Source organism: Perna viridis, chromosome 7 (assembly GCF_037379345.1).
Source record: "Perna viridis isolate PV_CMFRI_1.1 ecotype Kerala chromosome 7, ASM3737934v1, whole genome shotgun sequence".
Classification (NCBI taxonomy): domain Eukaryota; kingdom Metazoa; phylum Mollusca; class Bivalvia; order Mytilida; family Mytilidae; genus Perna; species Perna viridis.
The window spans coordinates 35,789,448-35,806,312 of record NC_142451.1 but is presented as its reverse complement, the minus strand read 5'-3'; the positions used below and the strand labels follow the sequence as shown (position 1 = coordinate 35,806,312).

The window sequence follows — 16,865 nt, the reverse complement described above, 5'->3', positions numbered from 1 at the left end:
ATCATTGCATTTCTTATATAGGAACCAAATTCAAAGGAGTATGTTCCTGAAAACGTACACATCAATACTCGTAAACCCCGCTAAAATTTAAATTTTCTTTCTCACTTGCTTGGACATGTCATATGTCAAAAACAAGTCTGCTTGAGGGAATCAGCTTTCAATACCCAATGACTATCTAGGATAACAATGCCATTGAAAGTATGCCGCTGTTAGATTATTTTCTGTAATGATCATTTAAACAGGTTGGGAACAAGTTATTACCTCCCCATTTGGATTACTACCCGTGACATGGTGGGTTTTTACCCATTGTGCCATTTGTGGAAATAAAAGTTTTGTATGAAATATATAGTTAAAAAGTGGGATATTTATGTGATTCCAAGTTACTTTTGCAAATCTAAATACTGGTCAAGGAGTAGTTCTTGTTAACGAATAATTCTCAATTAGGTCTAATATTAATAATATTTTATGAACTTATAATCTATTCATTTATATTGTAAAAATTAAGAAAAGGATAAGATAATTTATTTTCAATAAGTATGTTTAATATTGTAATTGTATGAATTTCTAATGCATAATACATCAAGTTAAATAGGGGACGTATCGACATGAAATCCAATTTTTTTACCTCTCCTTCGTTTCTGTCTTGAAAATGTTGTGGTCTACTGTCTAATGAGAACAGAGCCAAATAAAATGCAATATTTGAAAACTCTTCTCTTCTCACAGGACTTGAACAATTGGAACGAGACTTGGTATGAACATTCCTTGGGGTAGCCTGCATAGAACTGATGTGGGGATTTTTTATCCATCGAAAAACATGGCCACAGTTACTGAAAATAGATCATAGGGATCAGACAGTAGTTTTTCGCATATATTTCCAAAGCCGATATGTTTAGTCAAATTCTAAGGCGTGTAAAAGTGTTCTGAATGACAGCATGATGAGAACTATCTGTGGTCAAATTTTCATTTTAATCTGTTATGCCATGTTGGTATTAATATCCTTTTTCGACGTTCTTTTTGCTATTTTTATTTTTTATTTTTTTCAAAAATCTTCTCCGACACTACTTGACCAACTGGAACCAAACTTGATATGAATGTTCCTTGGGTATCCTGCATAGAACTGTTGTGGGTATTTTTGATCCCTTGAAAAACATGGCGGATGTAACTAAAAATAAAACATAGGGGTCAGACAGTAGTTTTCGTAGTTTTCACATATATCTCCAAAACATTAGGTTTAGCCAAACTCTTTCAATTGCTGAAATGATCCTTATTATAAGGCCTTCAAAAGTCTTCAGGAATCAAAGTTGTCAGGCAACTCCTTGTAAAATTTATTGCCCTTTAAAAGACAAATTTGAACCAGGTGAGCGATTCAGGCTCCTGGGAGCCTCTTGTTTTATGTTTTATCTCTATTTTTATTGCTATTTCTTTCAAAAATCTTCTCCTCTGTAACTACTAAACCAATTAGAAACAAACTTGGTATGGATATTTCTCAGGATATTCTGCATAGTTCTGTAGTGGGGATATGTTGAGAAACATGGCCACTGTTAATAAATCTAGAACAAAGGGGTCAGTCAGAAGTTTTTCTTATATATTTCCAAAACCATTAGTTTTAGCCAAATTCTATCAATTGTCAATTGATCTTTATTATAAGGTCTACAAAAGTCTGCATGGATCAATGTAGAGGACTTCTTGATAGAATTATTGTCCTTGAAAGGTGCAAGTGACATTTTTTTTTTTACAGTTTTTTCACCCAATATCTTGAAAACTATGATAGATTGAAAGAAATTTTCAATTGCTGAAATGATCCTTATGATAAGGCATAAAAAAGTCTGCAGGGAGATCAAAGTTGTTGGACTTCTCCTTGTTAGAGTTTTTGTCATTGAAAGACAAAAAATGATGTTTTAGCAGTTTTCAGTCAATATCTTGAAAACAACATTTATAATAGATAAAAAAAAATTCATTTGATGAAATAATCCTTTTGATAAGTCTTACCAAAGTCTTCTTTTGAGTCAAATTGTCAGACAACTCTTTCTTAGAGTTATTGCTCTTGGAAGTCAAAAATTTAATAAGGTGAGCGATTTAAGCTCCTTGGAGCTTCTTGTTATTTTTCTAATGGATAATGGTTGAAACCCACCATACGAGGGATAGTACCACAAATTGGGGGTTAACCCTAATTTCAGGACTTGTTCCCAACTGTTTAAAGTTTAAAATTAGCACTGTAATTATTTTACTGTATAAAAGTTTATTGAAGCCATATACATGTATATAAAAGCTAACAATCTTGTCAGTTAAATGCTTCTTTTGTATTATTATGATTGAACTATGATAAATGTACTTGGTAAAAGAATTTTTGAACTTTAAGACCATAGATTTGTCATTAACTGCTGTAGTATATGGAAGGTGCTACCTATTGGGGGATCTAGAAATTCAAAAAAGGGATTTTATTTACATGTGCAATGCAAACTTAACTTTCAACATAATTAACTTAGGAAGCCCCCCCTCCAGGTTATTGCAACCTGGCCCACTGTATTTTAATAGCCTTAGATCTTGCACATTAGAGCAGTTCAAGACTCAGAATTCAAAGTAAATTCATGTTTCTTTCTTTAAATTTGGAAAAATGATGTAGTATATAAGTACATGTACATGTATGTAACTAGAATGATAGATGCTTTGTTTTTAATGAATTGCTGAGCATAGGTAAATCTTGATATTTTATTGCAGGAAGATGAAAATGATGACATGAGAATCACATCAAACTATAGAGTAAGTTTGTTAAAATTCAGGTACATAGAGTAAGTTTGTTAAAATTCAGGTACATATGTCAAATTAGCCTCATCGTCATGAACAAATTTTTTGAAAAAAAAATTTTTTCCTCTGAAACTACTAGACCCACGGGATGTAAACTTGGCATGATTGTTCCTTAGAGTATTGTGCACAAAATGACCCATTGGATTTATGGTCCATGAAAAAACATTGCCACCGTTACTGAAAATAGAACAGGGGTCTGAAGGCATTTTTTTTTGCAAATAACTCAAAAATTGTTGCCTTAACTGAAATTTTGGCAGGGTAATTTTGTTCAGCATCAAGAGACAGACCTACATGTATGCCAAAACTTTCAAAACAATTTGTCAACTGATGTAGGAATTACTGCTCCTGAAACAGTTTTTTTTGTCATTTTTTTGCATGTGCAATTTTAAAATCTTCTCTAAAACGAAAGTACAGAATTCAATGAAAGTTGGCATATTTGTTCCTTAGGGTATCCCACACAGAATGAGTGTTGGGATTTTTAATCTGTGGAAAAACATGGCCACCATTACTAAAAATAGAACATAGGGCGCAGAATGCAGTTTTTGCAAATAACTCAAAAACCATTGCCTTTAGCAAACTTTTTGCAGGGGTAATTTTGTTCATCATCATGAGACCGACCAATGCAGAAATTTTTTGAAACGATTTGTTTATTGATGTAGGAGTTATGGCTCCTGAAACAATTCAAAAAATTTTTTTCCCACGTGTACAACTTCGAAAATCTTCTTCTCTAAAACCATTTAAGATCATTTAATGAAAATAAGCATATTGGTTCTTTAGTGTATTGTGGTCAAAATGACTTGTGATTTTTAACCTGTGAATTAATTTAGCTGCCTATACTATAAACAGAACAAAAGGGGCGGTAGACAGTTTTTGAAAATAATTCAAAAACTGTTGCCTCTGCAAAAATTCTGCTTCAGGTCATAAAATGCTATTAAAAGTATTTCCTGCATTTGACAATTCAATTAATTGTAACTTAGCCTGTCTCATACCTCAAGTTTTTCAAATAAGTAAATGGTAAACCAATTGAGCGATTCAGGCTCTCTTTAGCCTCTAGTTTTTGTATGAGTTGTATTCCCAAGAAAAAGAGTAGCCAGTGAGACATTGCATAGGAGACAAAATTTGGTTATACTGGCAGGAACAGGGTCATGTTTATACAGAAACACCTTTTAAAATTTCTTACTTGACAGCAACATAAATGTAAATATGTTTCATTTTGTATGTTGCATGACTAAAGCAATCTGGACCTGGATTATTGATGATACTTTTGTACCTTGTCTTGACTTTATTATGAGACACTGGAGTTTTCTTCTTTTTTTCAGTATAAAATATAGCTTCACCTGTATTGAAAGCCAAAATTTGTTAAAAGTAATAAATATAACCATCCTGTAATAATTGAAATGGAGAATTTAAAGACATCATAAAACATTTTGATTCATGGATAGTTATAAAAAATAATATCATCATGTGATCTAAATAAGTAATAAATGTAAATCTCATTAACCATGTTAACAATATTTTTATAGATGGAAGTTGATTCTTGGCAAGATGTGAACAAGCAGTTAAAAAAGCATGGGTTACCAGTTATAAAAATTCTTCACCCATCTGATGTTACCTTGTTATCAGGTATGGTGTATCCTCTTTAACTATCCTTTTGCAATTCAACTACATGTACCAATATAGACTTAAATCCATAGAAACATGGGGAAAATTCACATACTGCTTTCATATATAAATGATATTACCAAAAAATTGCAAATCTATAAGTGACCCAATAATAAATACATTTATTGATGGAACTCTTAAAAAAAACTATATATTGCCATACCAGTGCCTTGAGATCTTTTAAAAGTTGAATTTTTGTGATTAATTTAAAAATAATTTTAAATATGGATTGATATACTTATGTATTGCCCTGACCACTTCAACTAAAAGTACCCAATCACACGTTCAGTCTGCAGACCATATATTCCAGTACAAAAATTCTGATTATTTTAAAATTATCAAACCATGTTCCATCACTTTAAATGATATATTTGACTACAACAATGACGAACCACATTGTACCATATCAAAATGTGGTATTAAAAATTGCAAAACATGCAACATTCTTATAACCGACCCTTACTTCTCCAGTTCCCTTACAAACAAAACCTTCCATACAAGAAGTCACGATGACTTAAGTTGCAAATCAACAAACTTAATATATGGATTAGAATGCAACTTATGTGGTTTAATATATGTCGGAGAAACGCAAGAATGATTAAATAAAAGAATGTGCGGTCATCGTTCGGGAATTAACAGCACCAAATTCCCGACAATTTATCAACACTTTAATCAAAAAGATCATTCAATCCTCTCCATGAAAGTTTGTATTTTAGAAAAAATTTACCATCCTACGAACAGCCCCATTCTAAGTAAAAACTGTCGTAGGGAAAGAGAGGAGTACTGGATACACAGACTAGGTACTGCAATACCTTAAGGTTGCAATGACAACATCAAAAGTATAGGAAACCTTTCAAGTCAATATAACAATAACATAAATGTGATGAATTTATTTGACAAAAAGCTAAGACGGGAAAGGAGTCATGGCCATCGCCACTATACGTCACCTAAGTTACATGATGTCTCCATAGATGGTCTCCTTCCTTTCATACAAAAACCTCTTGTACTTCATCACATTATAACCAAACTTTATTCTATACCTCTCACTCTACTACACTCCCTTTACAAAACAAGTCTTGACACTCCTGTTTCTCACCCCACGTCATCATTATAGAGACTTGTTGCCATCATTTTGGATATTGGTTTCCACAGACTCTTTAAACCAGTTTGTGTGAAAAGTCAAGATGAAGAAAAACGATCATTTCTTCCACTTCCGTTTGTGAACAAAGGTATGGATGCAATTAATTTGGCTAACATCCTCCATCACAAAAACGTTACCAACAAAATTCCCCCATATTTCAAAGTCAAATCCATACCAATTATTTCATATTTCTATACTTCACCCATCGCATCCAAAATTTTCAATTATAAAAGGCTATTGCAGAACCTCGAGATTGAGGACTTCATGGCTAAACCACCTGACTGTTCTTGCTAAAAAGCTCTCCATTCAAATGTGGTCCTTCTGGTTACATCATTACGGGAGATTTAACCATTATCGAAAACGAATCTCTGCGTAATATCCTTTCTAAATGTCCCAAGTACAGTGAACCACGCTCCATAAATTGGAATTATAACTTTGAAGTTCTTATGGATGCCGTCGAGGACTATGCAAGAAAATGGATAAAACGAGAACAAGAAGACATTGATTCTCTGTCAGAGTGGTTAAAGACCGTGAAAGACCTCGATGTAGCAAAAGCATTGTCTACTATACATGACAAATATGTTGTCGTACCAGCAGACAAAGCCCAAAACAACATTGTTTTTGTCTGCAAAACGTTTTATATCCAATGTTTATTATCAGAGGTAGACATAGAAAATAATAGCAGTGATAAGACCTACACTACTACCACTCTCTCCAAAGAAGAGATTGTGGAAAACAATAAATCTGTGCTATCCTCTTTTGGTCTCTCTACCAGGGACGATGATTGTGATTTACAGTCTATGTACTGGATTCCTAAACTTTACAAGAATCCATACAAACGTTTCATAGCTGGATCTGCAAAATGTACCACCAAACCTCTTTCAAAACTTTTAACTTCTATACTCACAACTGTCAAAGAAGGTCTACAGTCCTACCACAACACTTGTTACTCCCATAGTGGTATTAATTCAATGTGGATCCTGAAAAATTCAAAAGACCTTTTCGAGACAATCAGTTCAAGACTATTATCTGAGTATAATAGCATTAAAACCTATGATTTTTCAACACTGTATATTTCTATTCCCCATACTCAGTTAAAATCCCGACTTAAAAACATTATACATTGTTGTTTTTCCAAAAAAGATGGTATACCTAGATACAAATATGTAGTTCTTGGTAGAGATTCCTCATACTTTGTAAGAAATAATTCCAAATCATCTACAAAATGCTGGAATTTTTAATTGACAACATATTTGACCAGTGTGGTGGACGTGTTTTTCAACAAACGGTTGGCATTCCAATGGGAACAAATTGTGCTCCTTTACTTGCTGACCTATTCCTTCACTCTTATGAGGCTGACTTTATAGCTGATCAGAAAGAAAGAATATCATTTGGCTAGATCCTTCAATCTCAGTTTCCGCTATATTGATGACGTATTATCTTTAAACAATCCATTTTTCGGGGATCGGATATATCGCATCTACCCAAAAGAACTTGAGATAAAGGATACTACAGACACTATGAAGTCAGCCTCATATCTTGACCTACACTTAGAAATCGATGGTAAAGGAAATAAAAGGTAAAAAATTTTACAACAAACATGATGACTTTTCATTCAGAATTGTCAACTTTCCTTTCATCTGTGGCAACATCCCTTTGCCTCCTGTGTATGGAGTGTTCATATCACAACTCATACGTTATGCCAGAGCTTACCGAAACTACGCAGACTCATGGATCGTTATGGTGTATCCATCAGCACCATGAAAACTGATGTATTCAACAGGTCATAGTTTTCCTTTCCTCGTTTGGCTACCCTGGACTTGACTTTTTATGAGCAACTTGGGGGGTGTTTCTAGAAAAGCAGAGGACACTTACCCTACCGGTGCACCCGGTCCATGCTCCCAGTTTTTAGTAGAGTCTGAGTTGCTCATTTACTTTTGTTGGTTTGTATGTATGATTTTGGTTGCTTTATGTTCTTTGTTGTGTATGTCTATTTTCCATGTCTGGTCTTTGTCCCTGGATTTCATTCCTTTTGATTACCGCTATAACTGGTTCCCTTGATTACTCTTGCAAGACATGGTTTTAAATTTAGAAGTTTATCCTTGAACGAAATTGCTAGTAGTGTCTATGACATGATATTTTGCCTTAGATTTTCATCTGCATTTTGTAATGTATTTGTACATGTATATCAACCTAATAGCATATTTTTGTTGTACATACATGTTTATGTATTTTTTGTCCCTTAATGAGTGTATAGACATGTTTTTTTTATAAAGCAAAAGATTTTACTGAGGTAATTATCCATTACCTCCATTTGATATGCACATCTTTATATTGTAATTGATACACATTTTATTCAAAAAATTTGTGACTTTTCATCCAAGTACAAATGATTTTTTTCTAAATATCTGACAACTTAGTATGAAAGTTTAATATGTACATCTTCTCTTGTATTTGGTTTACACTTTGTAAATATTTAGAGATTATTGCACTCAAATAAATTGTCCACAGATAGACTAAGGAATATACAAAATGTGAGCTTTAGGGCACCTGTGCTAGGAGTGCAGGGCCTTAAAATCAGAAAAATGGAACGTAAGGGAAAATGTGAATGAGCGAACAATATCGGTGGAGATTATTTTGATGATATAATTAAAACAAGAAATCATTGTCTAACCTACAACATAGAATTGGAGCAATGGATACACTGCAAGCTCTGTTCTTAACATACATCTTCAAAACAGTTTTAGACAATCAAAAAACAAACACACAAAAAAATAACTGACAAATTCATATTTTTTGGTTCATGTTTGATTTTTTCATCATTTTGATTTATTCAGGGAGAACAGTATGTATGGATTTACCAATGAGCCAGACAGTGAGGGAGAACTTTATCTCATTAATGGTAGATTGTGACCATAGACAGAACCTTCTACAAGATCTCATTCTATCTAATAATCATCTTAAGTAAGTCATTCATAGTAGACTGTGACCATAGACAGAACCGTCTTTAAGATCTTGTTCTAATTAATAAACAACTGAAGTACGTCATAAAGTTAAGGATGTTTGCTGCTCATGTTCAGCCAATTTTGTTAGATTTTATAGCATATGTTTTTTTTGATAAGTTACCCCACATTTCTTTTCATGACATTATTTGATATGCTGCCAAAGGGAGTGCTAATGGTTGTATTATCAACTTGGTACCGTATACTTATGGTAAGAAAAACCATTCATATCCAGTTTGTACATGTAAAATTGGGAGCTTAAAAGTAACTTCATGGCAGCTTCATTTTTGTTTAACTAGTAAATACAATTTTAGAACCACACCAATCTAGGAAACTCTGGCTAGCTTCGATGATTAAATACAAATCAAATCTTAGCTTTTTCCAAGAGAGGGATGGTCAAAACATGGCACTTAAATATTTATAAAAATGATGTAATCAGCTTATCAATACTAGACAATTCGACACAAAGACATTCTGGGCCATGACAACCACAGTTCCCGGGAATTTCTGTCCATACATATTTCAGACCATGACGATAGGATTACGCAGAAGGACAATAAAAGCCATATACTATGACAAATTTTACCATTTTGCATGTTAATAATAACAGGGCTAACTAAAATTATGAAATTTCTTATGTCTTAAATTTCTATATGTTTCCTCGGGAGCATTTAAGGTTTCACCTTCCTCATATTACATCTTAAAATGCTAGTTAGAATGATGTTATGAAATCCTTGTTATTTCTATGGAGGTATTAATAGATCAAATCAATTATATGTAAGATAAAACCTATTGAAAATCAAGAAATATCCTTTTCCCACCAAATTTTCAAATGGTTTTATCACCAAAAAGAGTACACTGACCCATCATTTTTTTCTACTTATATTGTTCTAGCATGAAATATCTTAATAGATTTCACATCCATTTGAAATCCTTGTTATTTTTAAGTAGAGCTGCAGACTTTCTTAAGACATATGATTAGGGTTTTTTTTTTTTAATATTTCAAAGTTTTCATATGTACCATAGTTCAGTTTATGTATTTTTATGCTGTTAGGTATTAAAGGCACTAAGCTTAAATGCCCTTTCTTTGTTTTAGAAATGTCCCATTAATATGTACATCAATGCATGTTATTTGAGATTCTTTAATGAAAATATTTTAAGTTAAGTATACATATTCACTGTGATTTTAATTACAGTTTTTGCTTTGTTTTTCCTCTTCCTTTTAGAACCACATCCATTTTTAGGGGAACTATTTGTCCTATAGAAAAGAAACGAATATGGTACAATGTAACAAATGCACCAGACTCATACATATGGTGAAACGTAACAAATGTACCAGACTCCATTCATCCATTTATATTGCTCATTTCCTTTTGTTACTTTTTATGTATTATTTTAGTTACTTCATGTCCTTTGTTGTGTACCCAGTATGTCTGTTTTCCATGTCTGGTCTTTGTCCCTGGATTACATTCTTTTGATTTCCACTAGAATCTTGGTTCCTTTGATTACTCTTTATTTGCACTTACAAATTTGATAGAAGCACTAATTAAGTCATGGACATTAAAGAAAAGTTTATTTGACCAGTTCATAAAAACCAATTATCAATACATCATTAACTTTATGTCCTGACCAGAATTTTACATTATGATTTTACCTAATGTATGACTTTGGTCTGATAATAATTTATATCAGTATCAAGTCAATAATTCTTAATATTTTTAGAGAGGATTTATCAAAACAGACAGAACTTACAGAGAAATACCATGGAAGAGTGAAAGAGCTTAAAGTACTGTTGGAGAGCTCTAGGAGCAGAGTTGATGTATAAACATGTCTATCATTCAGATTTTATATTTGATACATTTTCTTTTCATTGGTGGGAATGACCTGAATTTTCAAAGTTTTCGATGCTTATTTTTTTAAAACATTAGACATTGGGATGATAACTGACAAAAATATTAATTAAAAAAAAACTGTTCTGAAGAACGAAAGGCCTAGCTGAATGAAGTACTGCCTATGATGGTCATATTGATCTTACACATGCAGTTAATTTGTGTGTTTAATGAATCTGTTTAAACAAAACTTAACCTGATATCAAAATAAAAAGATGCTTGTTCAATGAATGTTCATAGTTTCGTTTCTGTCTAATGTCAAATATCATTCCAATAAATATTAATATAAATGCTTTGTATATTCATCTATAGGAACTTGAAAGAGAACAACACACCAGGTCTTCAATATTTGAAGAGGAAGAAGAAAAACTGAAAAACACAAAGAAATCCATCCATCAAAAATGTAAATTCCTTCAACAGAAATGTGATAACCAAGAGAAAGAGTTAGACAGACTCAAGACTAAACTAGCTAAAATGTCCTCAGAGGTAGGAACTAAGACCCAAGACTAATCTAGCAAAATTTGTCCTTTGAGGTAGGAACTCAGACCCAAGACTAATCTAGCAAAATTTGTCCTTTAAGTTAGAGGTAGAAACTCAGACCCAAGACTAAACTAGCAAAATTGTCCTCAGAAGTAGGAACTCAGGCCCTAAACTAATCTAGCAAAATTTGTCCTTAGAGGTAGAAACTCAGACCCAAGACTAATCTAGCAAAATTTGTCCTTAGAGGGAGAAACTCAGACCCAAGACTAAACTAACAAAATTGTCCTCAGAAGTAGGAACTCAGACCCTAGACTAAACTAGCAAAATTTGTCCTTAGAGGTAGGAACTCAGACCCAAGACTAATCTAGCAAAATTTGTCCTAGAGGTAGCAACTCAGACCCAAGACTAATCTAGCAAAATTTGTCCTTAGAGGTAGCAACTAAGACCCAAGACTAAACTAGCAAAATTGTCCTCAGAAGTAGGAACTCAGACCCTAGACTAAACTAGCAAAATTTTTCCTTAGAGGTAGGATCTCAGACCCAAGACTAAACTAGCAAAATTGTCCTCAGAGGTAGGAACTCAGACCCAAGACTAATCTAGCAAAATTTGCCCTTAGAGGTAGGAACTCAGACCCAAGACTAAACTAGCAAATGTAGGAAGTCTAACCCAATACATAAATCATCAACAATGTCCCCAGAGGCAGGAATTTAGACTCAAGACTAAACTAGCTTAACTGTCCTCAGAAGTAAGAACTTAGGCCAAGACTAATTTAGCAGAAATTTCCTCAGAGGTAGGAATTAGACCTAAGACTAAACTAGCAAAGTTGTCTGCAGAGGTAGGAACCAAGACCCAAGACTAATCTAGCAAAAATGTCCTCACAGATAAGGAAATGTTTTCAGAGTTAGGAACTCAGACTCAAAATTTAACTAGCTAACCTGTCCTCGGAGGTATGAACTCTGACCCAAGACCAATCCAGCAAAATTTGTCCTTAGAGGTAGGAACTCAGACCCAAGACTAATCTAGCAAAATAAAGATGTTTTAGGAAGTACTTGTACACATGTATATTCTTGTTTTATGTTAATTACAGGAAGAAAAGCGCACAGACAGACAGAACCAAATATTTCAAGAGTTCAAGAAGAGAACTGCCAGGGCACACAACACAATGGATGAAAAGTAATGTAGACTTTTGATGATTACCAAGCTTTTCAACTAAAAAGTCCATGTGAGCTATCGCCATCATCTTGCATTTGTCGTCGTTATTGTAAACTCTTTTAAGAATCATATCCTCTGAAAACACTGTTTGCATCACAATGAAACGTCATTTGATTCATCTATAGATTGTTTAGAATTAAACTTTGTTTAATAATCAAGATGTATAGATGGCTGTCAGAACTAAAAGTAGTACTAAAGGATAAGAAGCAGAAAGCATTAAGATTTAAGCAAATATCTTTAAAATGGAGGAGATATAGAATTAGAATATTAAACAAATCCGTCAAAAAAATCTGAAATTAGTGAACTCTTTCTCTTGTAATATTAAAAAACTTCTATAAGACATTTTTCCCATCAATTATCTTCCCTTGAAAGAAGTTTGTCCTCATGATTTTGGGTGATGACAGAGTGATAAGTATAATCTACATTAAATGTCCTAAATACTTCACTATAAACATTACATAAAGTAGAAGAATAATCCAAATGACAAAATCTAACATTGTGCAATGGTACATTTTATTTAACAACCTATTTAGAATTAGTTTACCTTGAAATGTTTAATATAGTTGAAATTGTCATATATTTTTATTAACTGCATAAGATAAATATGAACTGAAAATTAGAAAAAAAATCATTCAAATATTACAATCTAGAATTTTGTCCTTTGAAAAAATGATTTTCCCTGTTTTAGAAAGATTTCTCAAATATTGTAATACACAAAAACTAAGTGTGAATTATAATAATATTCTTAATATTACAATGTACATTGTTGTAATACATGTAGTAAAAAGGAATTGCTTGAGCTTATAAATCTAATAGATTTATTGATAGCGTAAACATGTTATTCCTTTGGACATGAGGTCAGGTGAGTGATTCAGGCTCTATAGCCTGTAGTTTCCATAGTAACATAGCTAAGTGTGAAGCTTATTTTGCTATTGTATGTGTGAGAGGAATAAATATGATGGGAAAAGCCTGTCAATATTTTTCAAGAATGCACTCTTGAATCTTAGGTTTCTGAATGATGAAAATGATAATGACAAAGATGCATTGTGCAGTTTCTTTTTTAATTCTGCTCAGAGACAATTTTGAATTTGCACTTAACTGAATAGATAGTTAACTTTGTGTTGAACAGCATGCTTACATTTGCTACTAGTCAACTTTAAATACTTGAATGAACTTTTTTTATAAAGCTCATTACTAGGTATTTAGCTAGAAAGGCACAGTAGTGTGTTAAAGAATACTTTTTTTCTGAGTTGAAGCTTAAGCAAAGGAAATACTTGTGACTGTCCACTTTCTATTATATGTTACAGGCATTAATGTTTTTTTTTTTGGTGGCTTTGTTTTTTACAGGTTGCTTGATATTATTGATGCTTATGAGAAACAGATTAGTAGTTTGCTAAAAGAGCTAGAGTTTTATAAGTAAGCTTTGGTTGTGTCTTTTGTAGAAATAGATGAGCAGAGTGTTATGACAAGTTTGAATTTCCCAAGTTCTAATACAATATAAAAGTGTTGTGATGTAGTCTATATCTGTTTTGAAGCTAGGAGAATGGAGTATATATGAGACAAAGTCAAGCATTTTCCTACATTTAGTAGAGGCTGATTTCTTTTTTACAACTCACTAATATATTTTTATCCTGCAATTCAAAAGTAAAAAAATCTTCTTAAATACTAGTTAAAGTTATTATTATTTGTTTGCGATTAAATTGAAAATAGGCTTGAAGTGACATCGAATATATAGTAAATCAGGTATCTACAACACATGGTGTTGATGTCATGATTCGTGTAGTATGGTCAAATTGTTGACTTGTTAATGATCTTACAAAAAATATTTGTGACAAATTATAGGTTGCATGAATTAAATGGAAATGTACAGATCACAAAAAACACCATAGCTGCATGCCATGCTCTGTTGAACATGTATTTGTTTAGTAAGAAGATGGTTGCAGGATAAAAAAGATAGACTGGGAAATCTCAATAGTTTGGTTTAAATTCTATGTCATTAACTTTTAACTAAGTAGAACAGAACAATAGGCAAGGGTGCTGAATTTTAAAAATGACTTTTAAGTTTTCTTGTTTTTTTTTTTAAATGTATGTAAGTTTCATTGTTCTTGTACTGAATGTTCTGCTTTTACATTTTTTGTAATTCAGTTCTGAATAAAAAAAAAACCCAACTTAACTTTATGAAAAAACTTATCTTGTATTTCGTTCTGTGTTATATGTACTGGTGTCCATAAAATGATAGTTATTTAGTTGTAATGATTTGTTTAATTATTGGGGGTTTTTTTTTTGATAATTTTATTGATTAATTAGATTTACAAAGAAAGTAATTGATAAAAAAACAAATATGCACAGCATTAATTGTGATATTTTGACTTTTGGTAAGATGTAATTATAAAATTATCGTAAATAGGCACTGCATTAATTGTGAAATTTTGATTTTTGGTAAGATGAAATCATAAAATTATGCATTTATGGTGTAAGGTTCTTCCTGATAGCAGATTTAACACATCAAGGCCAAAATAACTATCAATAGTAAGAGATATTCCTAAATTCTTATTAAATGTTTTAAGTGCATTCTGATACACTTGTGATGAAAAATCAGTTCATCAGGGTCAGAAAAAATTAGATTTTGACACCCATGACATTCACAAATAATCTGCTACATTATGAATGTATTCAGTAACATTTATCATTATTATTATGAAAAATTATCACTGTTGCATATGTACTACTGATAGGAATATTAGAGAAAATAAATATGATAAAAAAAACAGACAGCATTTGGTACAATAGAAATGTTATTTATCTGTGCTCTTACCCTTTAATCTACTGCCTTTCTTCAATGTTTAGCACCATATTTTAGGAATCCATGAACTTAATTGAACTATCCTTTGTTTTTTATGTACAGATCAGAGGAAGTGGGAGATAACAGAAAATATGATGAAGATTCAGTCTATGAATCTGGCATGTCATCAAACATGAAATCGCTCATCAGGGTAAGGTCAACACTATGTTACTTTCTATAGGTAATTTGGGTCATGGGCTATGGTTTCCATGGTTTCACAAAAAAAAAAAGCCCATGAAGGAAATTCTTAATTTTTTTAGTGATTTTAGTTTGACCATGTCGGCTAAAAGATCTACAGAGCTTATGTTTTATGTTATATTGAAACCCAACTTTAAATAAAATTTCTTAGTCTTAGTCTTAGACCATTAATATTTTTAGAATTAGTTCCAACTAAATATGTACGAAAATAGTTTTACATTTGGAAACTGTATGTCACATGATATCCTTCTTCATCTTTTAAATTGATACAAATAATAAAGTTGTTTTGTTGAATCAAATTTCACATTTCATATGCTATATACAATTCTTGATTAGTGAAACCTGTATCTCTGACTTTATCTGTATCTCTGGTTGGATATCAACCATGGTGAAGTGTCATAAGGGCTCCACAACTAATAGTGGCAGATGCCCTGTTGCAATTATTCTGTTGGTCTATCTGTCCATAAGAAACATTGTCTGGGCTCTTTTTGTTTTTCAAAATAGGTTTTCGATGTTAAGCTTGTTGACAACCTCAAGATGATGTGTTACATTCCAGGATTTCACCTTGATGTCATGTTTTATGTAACAGTTTTGTTTTTGCTGTAATTCTTGTGTCTTTAAATACATGCTTTTTTGTGCATTGTCTTTAACAATCAAAACTTCCTCTCCTCTGACACAACTTGACCAATTGGAACCAGACTTGGTATGAATATTCCTTTTGGTTTCCTGCATAGCATTTTGGGGGGATTTTTGATCCATCAATAAACAAAGCTGCTGTTACTCAAAATAGACAGAAGCTTTTTTACATGTATGTCAAAGACCATTGGGTTTATCCAAATTCTGACAAGGGAATAGTGTTCAGCATGATGAGATCTATCTACAGTTCAATTTTTCGTTTTAATCTGTTAAGCCATGATTGAGTTATTTCCCTTTTTTGGGGTTTTTGATCATTCAGGATCAAAATACCTTATGTCACTGGTCCATCACTGGAACTTCCCTACTATTTATGAACACTACACAAAAATATAGTCCAAATGTAATTCCTTTTATATCATTCAATACCTCTTTTATAACAAGTAAATATGTTTCTTGCGAATTGTCAGCTCAATAATATTCTATTATTTATGCAAATAAAATCAAGGTCTAGTCTTCATTTCAACTCAAGATTGGAGGGACTCTTTTTTGGCCTTGAAAGATATTTAGTAATAAATTTTCATTTAGGGAATTAATTTCTTGCAGTAATGTGTCAGGGAGGATAAAATGTGTTAAATGTTTTATTTAACACACTTATAACTCAAATTTGCCATCTTATCATTAATATTTTACTATTTATAAACAGGAGTGAAGAGGAATTATTTTAACAAAGCAAAATTGACAGTAAAATTCAAATTGATAAAAGTGTATGGTTCTATTTAGGAAATTATTTTCTTAAGCTGATATTGGTTTATTAAAGTATAATTGTTATGTAGGATAAATACTCTGTTAATATAGCTTTTGAATGTAAATGCACATTAACTTCTTGATGAATTTATAATTGGGGAAAAAGATGTAAGGGAACAAAATTTATAAATATGTGTGAAGTTGGATCAGTAGTATAGATTGACTTTCAGTTTATACATAATGAAAAAGGACAG

General features: G+C 32.1%; 1 protein-coding gene across 4 annotated transcripts in view; it reads left to right on the top strand.

The window, feature by feature from the left end:
* Positions 1-16,865, top strand: part of LOC148612473 (centrosomal protein of 70 kDa-like) — a 46,404-nt gene that overhangs the window by 276 nt on the left and 29,263 nt on the right. For 2 of the 4 annotated variants that reach the window (XR_015924417.1, XM_088593948.1), the window contains exons 2-9: positions 2,719-2,760; positions 4,329-4,428; positions 8,446-8,572; positions 10,333-10,429; positions 10,812-10,985; positions 12,067-12,152; positions 13,539-13,607; positions 15,097-15,184. Coding sequence is in view for 3 of the 4 variants with exons in the window: in XM_088593948.1 (XP_088450074.1) it covers positions 2,719-2,760; positions 4,329-4,428; positions 8,446-8,572; positions 10,333-10,429; positions 10,812-10,985; positions 12,067-12,152; positions 13,539-13,607; positions 15,097-15,184 (783 nt within the window). In the remaining variant the exon portion in view is untranslated. Of the gene's footprint in view, positions 1-26; positions 199-2,718; positions 2,761-4,328; positions 4,429-8,445; positions 8,573-10,332; positions 10,430-10,811; positions 10,986-12,066; positions 12,153-13,538; positions 13,608-15,096; positions 15,185-16,865 lie in introns of those variants that run through there. The other 2 variants (XM_088593949.1, XM_088593950.1) reach the window with 2 other exon arrangements.